Below are 11,477 nucleotides of genomic sequence, written 5' to 3'. Positions count from 1 at the left end.
GAAGATGTCAATTAACATCTGATTCCCGGAAAGTATTTTAATAAAGATTAGGATAAACCTAGCAAAGTGTTAGGTCCCAGTGTGAATGTGTAAAGTTCCAGTGTGAATGTGTAAAGTCCCAGTGTGAATGTGTAAAGTATTATTGGTACAATTGAACATTTTGATATATGTACTGTATTTGTTCATCTCAGAAATTTCAGTATTATGTCAACTGCGTCCACTTTCAGTTCAACACTTTTGATTCATCAATTTTACCCAGCCCTAGGCTCAATATTTGTCATTAATTGTCGACTGTTTTTTAGAGTTTTATTTTCATGGTGAATGGAATGAAATGAGATAAACAGTGTAACCAATACCCCTCGAGAGCTAATTAAGACATTGCAGTATTATCATTTTGGGCCTTATTAAAAGTCAAATTGCAACTTTTAAGAAACTCAAGTGACTGTAAGTACAACAATAAGATGTCAATAATCAATGAAATTGATTAATTGAGAAGACATTTTCTTAGTACAGTTAACCAGGCTTTGTAGTGGTTTGTTCAGAACTGTAGTTCTGGTTAAGTAACCATTAATTGTGTCCTTTCAGTTACAATGACATACATTTTTGAAATACCTCTGCTGTAGCTAAATATGGCATTTGTAATAGACAGCCAACATTAATTTTGTGATAGACATAGCCAAATTTAATTTTAGGATCAGTTAGGACAGCTACTGTTTGTAATAGGCATGGGTTCAATTACATGATGATGTAATTAATGAAATTACAATTACATTATGAAAATGGCATTGCCATTGCATGACGGTCCAATGTAATTAATTAAATTACACATTACCTTTCAAGTCATAATGATTTTTGAAATACAAATGTCAAAATAAATTATCATACTGCACAGATTTATCTCATGAATTTAACTTTATGATTCAATCTCTGTATGACCATGGTCAAGATATTCTTATTTTCTAGCTGTCCATCACTTCATAATTTGACAGTCCTGAATGTCAAAACAATTAATTATATTTAATATAGACTCCTATTGGGAAGTTCAAGACTATAAGCTTATACAGAAGTGTATATTTCTTGCACATAATCATAGCAATAAAGAAATATAGTTATTTATTTCCCTTACTCTCTTTCAGCAGGTGGATGTCCCTGAAGAAATGAAATCTGGAATGGTAGAAGGTATCTCTTGATTCTTCTAACTTGGAATTGGCCATTGTGACCAACAATGGATTTGAGGACCTTATGGTGGAGAAAAACGTCCTTCTTTCCGACCTCCAATTAGATGTTGAAGATGGTTAATCACTTGAGGATATGCTAACAACCATGTTGCCTTTTAAGGTCACAGTACTCTCTAAAGGCGGCAATATAATTACCATCACAAAAGAAGAATCAACAAATGGCAGAAACTAAAAAAATGTGGAAAAGATCATTGTATGCTGCATTTGTAGTAAATTTCTTTACAATCTTCAATTCACTTAAGTAGAAAGATTCACTAGTTATACCAAGTTTATGTAGAAAGGCTCACTGTATACTGAGTTTGTAGTGTACATAGAAAGGTTTACTTATTTTTTTTTCTGAGTTATGTATATACAATATATAAAAAAAACTTTTTGTAGAAAAGATCACCGCATACTGAGTTTGTTGTTTACAAATGTGTAGAAAAGATCGCTGTATACCGAGTTTATAGTTTACAATTGTCTAGAAAAATCACTGTATACTGAACATAATACGACTTCTGTTTAAAACCTTCATTTAAACTTGGACATGTATTTTTTTTATTTATCTTAAAAGTCTACCTACAACAATTTTGTGTATGCAATCTTGTACTAGGATATTGACATGACAAGATTACATTGCTAATCAAAGCATGGAAAGAATACTGAATAAAGAAAACAAGATATAAGCATCTTTATCATGTTTTTATTTTCATTATTATCATTATTATTTTTCCATGATGTCTGTCCACATGGAATTTGTAAGCACTCTTGTGCATTCTTATACCACCAAAAGGGTGGGTAAATCGAATCAAGTTGTCTATCTGTCCATCCATCTGTTTGTCTGTCTGTAGACACATCTTGTCTAGACAACTCCAATGAAACTACAGTAATATTCGGGACAATGTGTAGATGTGCATGCACCATTTTCCCCTGGAAATATTGATTGCCATGGCATCTGGTCAATATAGACAGGTTTTGCATGTCGGTCAACTTCTAAACCTGTGGACCAATTTCAACAAAACTTCGCAGGAATATTAGGGAACATGTGCACATGCCGCTGTGTTTCAGAGGATGTTTTTTTGCATAAGGTCACCATGGGGAGATAACTAAGGCTGTGGGTGTTGGGGGTATTAGTTATCATTTGGATTACAGTTTCAGTTATCCCTGGGCAATGTGGCGAGGATATAGTAATGATTTTGAGGATTGAATGTAGAGGTCACAGTACTTGCATAAGTACTATATGATTACCTTGTAAACGCATTGAGGCCAAGACAGTTAGTATACCTTAATCAAATTTGGAACATGTATCCCTTGTGAGGAGAAGTCGGTTTCTTTAGAAATTCAGGGTCAGATATCAAAGATCAAGGTCACAGTCAAAAAACGGATAGTTGCATGGGGGTGTTTTTCCATTGTATTACCCTCGTTTTTCTATCAAATTTCACAACCTAAAAGATATTCACATCTTGTAAATTTCAAGGTTCAAGGTCACTGTAAGGATGTTAAAAAAATGATAATACAAGAGGAATAAAATATCTTGTGACAAGTTTTAGAGAACAAAGAATATATAAACATGAAAAATTGGAACAAAGTCAATATCTACTTGAAGATTCCCAGAAAAAGTACAAGGAGAATAAGACCAGGTTTTCTGGAAGAATAGGCATCTTCTATTTTAAGTTATGGTGACATATCATGTTTGTTTTAGAAAATTGGTACTCTTATGCAGTCATTTACAAACAATCTGGAAAATGAAGCTGTCCAATATTTGTATGTAGCATGTTATTTGCATGATGGTCTAACTAATGGTCTTAAACCAATAGGATACACAGTCTTTAAAGTGATAATATGGTGTCCATGATCAACATTCCCTACAATGTATCCAAAGAAATGGACAACTTCCCTATCATTGCATCTTGGAGCCTACTTGGGACATGTATTACATAAGTAATACTACTATGCTTGTTATTTCTGATATCTGCTGGTCATTTTTTATTGGCTGCAATGATTTATTGATTGCATATAGTTGGTTTCAGTATATAGCAAGCTAATAACAAAGAATTTATTTTTTAATGGTCTTAGCATACCAGTACTTTCAGTACTTTGATTCTATGTTAAATATGCAGGAGTATTTAGGGAAGATGGGCCGTTCATAACACAAAAAGTCTTATATAATCTGTGTAGTTATTTGTAAAAATAATAAAAATCTTCTGTGCTTAAAGTATTCTGTACTAATAATCTTCCCATCCAGATTTCAAACTCCTTATGTGTTAAGTGTGTGGGGAGATAGATCATACTTAAAAGTTGCTCTGTATTCTGATTCATGCATATTTTCACAGGAACCTGTTGAGTCAAAAGAGGAAGCAAAGGCAGTCACCAAGGTCCCAGAGCCAGTTACCAAGGCTACTGAGGTAGAGAGTGTGGCCCCAGTGCCAGTAACGAAGACCCCAGAGAAACAAACCACCAGTGCTGAATCTGCCATCAGTACAGGGGAGGTAAGTCTTGCTGATATAGTGTAATTTCCAACACAACAATATAAATTGCAGCTTGTGAAATAGTAACTTCTTAGTTATTTCTTGGCCTTATTTCCCATACAAACAAAACAAGAAACATTTCAAGCTATCTTATTTTTTTTTTAGGAATTTATGAAAAATCAACAAGTGATTACATTTTGTCCTCAAACAAGCTAATTTTAAATTTTATTTACAAACCAAACCAATCTTTATACAGTAAACAGCTCTATTTTAGTTGTAATCTTATTTAAGCATTATTTGTAATGAGCACATACCTCTTAGTTATGATTGCATTTATCACAGTTTTGCTATACTTTTTCTACTTTTATTGCTATAGGCAAGCTAATTTATCATTGTGCTAATCTGTTTTTGATTATGCTCTAAAATTTGAAATAAGTATATTTACAGTATGCTGATACACAGATATGTAATTTGTTATAGATATAATGTTGTAATTTTGCAATATGGAAAAACTAATTGATAAGTTGATAACGATATACATATTAAAGGAATAGGGGAGTTTTTTGACTATTGAATTATCACCAGTTATCAAAAGAAATCCAACGGATCACATTTGGTATCACTGACGGTTTTCTGATTGTCTAATTATAAATTTTTATTAGGAGTTATGTATTTTCAATAAATGGCCGACTTAAGTAATTATTCGATAAAATTGTCCCCAAGGAAGTCATGCAGAGAAGAATGTTGGGTAAATGGTTGCTCTAATTGAAGATGTTTGTATATTTATCATCTTGGTAAATATGATTATACTTGCCAGTGTTCAAAGCTAAATACACTGCAACCAATAATCTTTGTATGTTTTTAGCATATATGAAAAAAGTGGCAGAGTTAAAAGGGTTAACAAATGAATGCTTTGTGTTTCAGAAAGCAGAAGCCCCATTTGAAAGTCCAAGCAAGAAAAACAAGGGCAAGAAAGCAGCAGCTGTAGAGGCTGCTAAGGACCAGATAGAATCTGCAGTAAAACCAAGCACTCCTGCACCAAAGAAAGGTAAAGCTAAATCCCCATCTCCTGACAAACCTTCAACAGAAGATGCCAAACCCAAAGCGGCAGAGAATAACAAATCAAAGTCCTCGTCTCCAGACCAAGGGAAGCCTAAAACCAAAGATGTCAAACAAGCACCAGAAGCTGCCAAGCCCAAGTCACCTGGAGCAAGCAATGATAGTGGAGCCAAAGATTCCTCCAGTGGGGACAATAAGCCAGTAAAAAGTCCGAAAAACAAGAAAAAGAATGAGGTTGGTTGTGTTTGTTTCTTTACCAGTTTTATCCTTTACTTTGTCATGATCACCTGTTATCTGTCATGTGTTTTGTTAGTCTGTTACAAATTACTTTTTTAGCCCACCATCTCATTAATGTTTGGTTATTTAAATCGCCCTATGTTTGTCGTTTGTCATCCGTAGACAACTTTAGTTATCGCTATTTCTTGAGAACTACAGCATAGATCTTTCCCAAATTTCATGTGTTTGTTTCCCTTCATCCCTAGTCGTACCTTTTTGAGTTTGGGACTAATCAGAAAAACGAAATGGCCTGACCATTTTAGGTTTGGCAGGTAAAGCTTATCATCACTATTTCGGCAAAGGAATGTTCAAATTTCTTATTATTAAGAGCAAACACAGAGAAGAGAAAGAAGGGAAAAGATCAAACAAAGGTCAAATAATAAGGGGCACCAAGATCCCTCTGGGATTTCGTGTTTGCAGTTAGATATTAATTGTCTTTCTTTGTAAGCATGACGATTTACTTGTTGCCAACAACAAAAACAGTTGTACTGCCTTTTAAGTGACCATTAAATCCTGTTGTATTCTTATTGATTATCTCTTCATAGCTGAAAATGAAACAGTGATTTGATGTTTTCTGTTGCTTTGCAGAAGACAACAGATATGGTTGTCAAGGAGACATCTCATTCAGTAACACAAGCTGCGAAACCACCTGTTACAGGTAAGTCTCTTTGCTAATTAAGTTACACAAATCTCACAATCAATTGTCACAGTAAACACATCACTAATTTAGTCACAATAGTTGCATCGCTAAAACTGTGTCTGATAAACCTTTGTCACAGGAGTCCCATCAGAAAGTTACATCGAATTTGACATCCATTTATCACAGAAGGTTTTATCACTAAGTTACACAAATCACAACCGTTTGTCACAGGCCCTAATTCCCTTCCTACAGTTGACTTTTTACATCATAAAATATTATAGGTTTTAAGTAGGACTTATATGTAACATTTTCTACATTCTAATACAATGCAACTCACCCAACTCTATCTTTCTCAAAACCTATCATCTCTTGAAACCCAACGAAAGGATAATGTACGAAATAATGCCCTCTTTATCATACTTATGAGTCATAAAACCCCAAATTCCAACCAGCAGACCATGAAATCAACTCCTGTGGCAATAGTTGTAAGCTTTGCAACTCGGATCCCTCCTTAATTTCTCACTGAAAGATAAAGAAACTAAAAATCAGGAGAACCAATACCCCAATCATTTTAACGAGCAGTATCTTGTTGGGTAGATACCTAAGGTATTCAACAGAGGTCTTTCCTATGTGGTAAGCATAAAATGTGGAATTGAAGGACAGTTTTGCAGCACAAAATGGTTACAGTTGTCGGGTAAACATTGAGACACTATGGATATATTGTGACATCATAATTAAACTACTACTATTGTGATTGACTGCATTGATGTTGAATGACAATGTATTAAAGTGTGTGTGAGGGAGAAGGATTGGGTATGTTACTGTGTTTGTTTCTATGTTTGGGTTTTAAATTCTGTGACAATGTAGGAATGTGTGCTTGTAAAATGTCCATGTAATCTTCTTGTTACTAATATTATATGGTCATATATTTCATATTAAGTTTTTTAATATATATGTATATATATATATGTATACCATATATCAAAATTCTCCTTTAATTGTTTAGTTATTGATGTTTTTTTGTTTCCCCAGAAACACCTGCTGCTAGTAGTGGCACACCTGGAGAAGGAGTAGAGGCCTCACCTGAAGCTCCTCAGGTGTTGGCTTTTGATGAAATGGGACAAACATCAGGTATGTTGTCTCTATGCTTAGTGTTTTTCTGCTTTGCAAGTCTGATAGTATAGTGTCTGACTAATCTATAGATAATTAAGATGCCCAATTATTCCATGAACAATTCAAGATGTCAGTCTTTTCCATTGATTTTAACTGAAGATGTCAGACTTTCCCATAAATCACTGGAAATGGCCGACGATTCCATAAATAATTAAGATGTGTGATTATTCCATGGACAATTTTAGATGCTAGTCTGTTCCAAACTGAAGATGTCAGGCTTTTCTGTAAAGAATGTTTCAAAATGTCAACCATTCCATAAATATTCCATATTTGATTTCCCAAGTTGAAGTCTGTTATTGCTATTTCTTGAGAAATACTGGATGGAACTTGGTCAGATTTCATAATTGTAATTGCATATGAAAATTCCTCAAAAAGGAGAAAAGATCCTAATGATAAGGAACAAATAAAAATCATATGATGTTGGGTGTCAAGATCTGTCTGTGATCGCTTGTTCATGAGAATGCACCTCCAGATTTGGTTTATGTACTCTTGTAGATGGCAAATCTCCTGTGCTACCCAATGAAAGATTTTTCTGTTTTCAGTTCAATTTGTTAGACAACTTACATGATACTTGGTGCCAAGCAACTTCATAATTAAAATGACGTCATCATGACATATAACTGAAAATGCAGATAATCTTACTGATCCAACATTTTGAAAGGAATCTATGTATTTGAGAAAGTTTCATGCAATTTTGACAAAAATTATGTCTGAGAAATAGAATCTGTTACCTATACATATATGTTTCGCGATTAATTCATTTCTGTCTTACTCAAAATGAAGTCCAGCTTTGAATGAGATTTTGCTACGAATTATTAGCACTCAACCCTTCTTTAACATATGCAGGTAACAGATTCTACAGTTGTATTATTCTAGATGACCTCACAAGTCCTTATAAAAGGCTGTGTCGAATCTATGTATTTCAGATGTAAAATCATTGATGGCAACTTATCGTTTTTTGTTGCTTTACATCATTGTCTAAATATAAATTGTAGATAATGTGTTCAATGATGGAAAGATTAGGTACATTTCTCTGATACACACTCATGTTTCTTGTTCTTTAATGTTTTAGTATCTAACTTTTTACATTTTTTTTTGTGACATATTTATACTAAATTTCAGAATCTTGGACTGAAGCTAAACCTAAAGGCAAGAAGAAGAAACCAAGACGTGAAAATTGAAATTTAATCTGTTACTGAAATCTTTCTACAATCTGAGAAAGGTGAACTGGAATAGCTCCCGAAAGATACATGGGGACAGAGTTCAGTTCTGATGCATAGCATTACAGCTTCGGACAGACATGTCCAAACACTACAGTCGTTGTCTACTGATTATTTGGTGCTGAGGGCTATACTTGTGTGTAGTCTTGCATACATTTTCATTTGTTATGTATTTCTCCTGACAGGGAATCAGAAGTTAGGCATTAATAACATTGTTTGTGATAATCAACAGCAGCACACAAAGTTAAGCTACCAGTTAGTGATTTTCAACAACACATTTGGATGTTATGGTAGTGGAAACTTAAAGCTGGTTATGATTGCTGCCAAAAGCACCAGTTCATTTACAATCACTTTTAAATGAGAGAGAATGCTTTCTTTCAGGTTAAAATCACTGATCAGGATTAGGCATAATTTTGTGTATGTTAAGTCAGAATTTCACAGGATTTTGTGTAGGTACCTGTGAAATTTGGATCTAATAAGGCTATATAACACTTAAAATAATCATAGCTTTTAAAAAAAAAATTTGTGTTTATCAATACTTTTTAGTGGAGCTAATGTATCATGTAGCATTAATTTCTTTAGTACGGCATATCACACAAATCACAGAGAATTATAATAAACAGGAACTGAGTTGAGATCCTGATAAATTCCTCAGTATGCTGCCACTGGCTGGTATCATCACCTAGTGTCAGAAGTAGACATTATCAAATTAGTATAACAAAAGGTACTTGAGTTGTAGTATTATTTTTATTCAGTGAATAGCATCCATTTTATTTTTTTTTAATCCTAGTCAGTTGAATAACATCTGAAAAATAAAGTTGACTTCAAATCTGTTTATTTACTATTTATATACACTGTACAAATATATTTATCTCTACTTCAACATATGAAATGAAATCTTCAAACCTTTACCCAGTTCACTGGTTGTAGACTAATTTTAGTTTAGTTTAGTTTTTGTAGAGCCCAGAGGGATTTTGAGAATTTGATGGTTAGATGAGGAATCTAAGGGTATGAGTTGTTCTGATTAGATTAAGAAATGATTCACTTTTCACAAAAATGCAGTATGTTAGGATATGTACTGATCAAATCATGATATTTCAGTAAATTATTTTTAACTTGTAAAATGGTGACATTTTCCTGTCTCTTACATTTAATTTAATTCTAGTACCTTCCTTTATCATAGGTGTTGGTAATTTTTGGGACTTGATTGAGGTGAGGGTTGGCATTTTATCGGTATTTTTTCAATATGCTCACTTACGGAATGTGATAAACATAATGATAAATGAAAATCTTAAATTTTTATTCTATTATTTCAGAAATGCATTAGTTTTCAGTTCATATGCTATTTATTTTTTATGTAAATTCACATATCCATGCCAAATATATTATAAACATTTTGGGCTACTCCCTCCACCCATCACCAGCTGTATTAAATTAGAGCTGCATATAGATAACATAATTGGCTATTGAATGAATATTTGTAAAAGTCAAGTTAATGTGGAAGCATTTTCCCTGTAAGTTGCACCTGTACATATCTCTATGGATATAATCATGTTGCACTGTCCTTTACTTAAATTTCATAACTTATATTTCCTATTTATGTTAAGTACAAATTGTGACTCAAGTATTGACTGTGTATTTAGACTTTGAAACAACTGCAGAAAAATACTTCAGAGTACACAACTTATCACAAGCTTATGTGTGTGAAATGTTAGTAATCTATATTGTGATATAGTTAAGTATACCAAGTGCCGGGAAAGAGATTTGCTGAGTTTTTTTAGAGCTATAACTAATGGTGATGCAAACGCTATTTGCTAGCACTTCCTCAAATGTTGAAAATGTTATATACATATGGTGTTTTTAGCCTGAAATGAATTCCTGACAGCTCTGCTTTTCATCCTCTGTGGTTCAGAAAATATAAGATAATTCAGAAAAACAGGTAATATCTTTAAATTGTGGCCAAAATAAGTGGTATTGTATGTTGTTGTGAGTTCTTTGGTCAAACAATGCTGGACATTGTAGGACAGACTGTTTACTGTTTATAGATCAGGGAGATATTGCCATCATTGTTGAAAATAATCAAATTAAGTATTGTATTGAGTATAGTAGATTATGTAAGACATCTGTAGAAATAGTTCTCAATATTGATGGATCATTTTAAAGTGATGTTTTAGAGAAAAAAGGCAATGCCATGGTTTTATGAAAGAGCTAAGCCTGTGTTTAGTTTTGTATCAGATTTGACTTAAATACCGATATATCTACATGTCACTGTTTTATATTTTTATTAAGGATGATGTTTGTTTTTGATTTAGATATGAATGACATGTGCAATACATCCTTCAAAAAAGACTGAGCATTTGTATTTATGTGCTGTCTTAATAAAATTGAAAAACGATCCATCAGTAGATTTTGTTCAAGGAGTCCTCAGTATAAAACTATTATTTAATCTATTTATCTTGGGGTGCAATATATGGTACTTATTACAACTAGTTCATTGTTATATACATGACATAGGAATCTTATATACATGACACATTAGTTACTGGCTGGTCTTTTTACAGCCTGACATGTAAGATAGGATTAAAGAAGTGTAAATTCAAACCTATTTTTGTCCAATTTAAGAATATGTATGTATCCACTGGTTGTATAGGTGTGAGAGTAATTTGTTTGGTTGAATGAATGTCACCATCACATAAATAAATGCATTGTATTTTCTCTGGATTCAAAATAGGACCAAATACTATTTTTGTAAATATTTTTCAGGAATTGTATGATAAAAATTGTATAAATGCCTTTGTGGAATCATGATGGCTGCTGTGTAAATGCTGTTTATTGTATATACAAAAAAAAATTGTATTGGGTAATATATAATCCATCAATGTGATGGACTAGTTTACTTGTCTCATTCATAAAGATATGTGCTATATAGATATATCATTGATAATTGAAGATGATAATTGAAGTATGGGTTAGACTGATCACATTTTAATCTTTAAAATCAACTGATATTTGTATATCAGTATCTAATGCTCTTTAGGAGTAAATTATATCTATTAAATGGGAAAGGATTTACACGTATTACAAATTGGTATCTCTAAAAGTAATGATATTTAAATTCTCTGAGGCCTTAAATGATAGTTGTGTTGGGTATGAATCTTAAGTAATGTTAATATGTAAAACTTGTCCAGATTTCATTTATATCATTATATAGGTGTGATCATAGAACTTGACCATCCAGAAGGTGTGCTCACCATCATAGCATAGGGAATTTGTTAAGTTCAACTGAAATATCAAAGTGGCGCCAAATTGACATATTGTATAAATCTTTGTAATGACATGATGACAAACTTTGTGTCCTTCTTTTGTCAGTTAATTGGTTACAGTGGCCTGCTTTGTGTCCATGCTTTGTTCGAAAATTGGTTAT

General features: G+C 32.9%; 1 protein-coding gene across 1 annotated transcript; it reads left to right on the top strand.

Annotated features, from left to right (window-relative positions):
• Positions 1-3,550: 3,550 nt before the first annotated feature.
• On the top strand, positions 3,551-8,372 carry LOC132563738 (uncharacterized; the record flags this gene model as incomplete). Its single annotated transcript, XM_060228488.1, has 5 exons — positions 3,551-3,706; positions 4,610-4,978; positions 5,609-5,678; positions 6,693-6,791; positions 7,956-8,372. Coding segments are annotated over 5 exons (753 nt in total), but the record flags the coding sequence as incomplete, so codon positions are not given.
• Positions 8,373-11,477: the final 3,105 nt, after the last annotated feature.

The sequence above is a fragment of the Ylistrum balloti genome, unplaced genomic scaffold (assembly GCF_031769215.1).
Source record: "Ylistrum balloti isolate Yb309-2 unplaced genomic scaffold, AGI_CSIRO_Ybal_v1 Utg371842, whole genome shotgun sequence".
NCBI lineage: Eukaryota > Metazoa > Mollusca > Bivalvia > Pectinida > Pectinidae > Ylistrum > Ylistrum balloti.
Note: the sequence above shows the minus strand (reverse complement) of the source record. Positions and strands in the feature narration are given on the sequence as shown.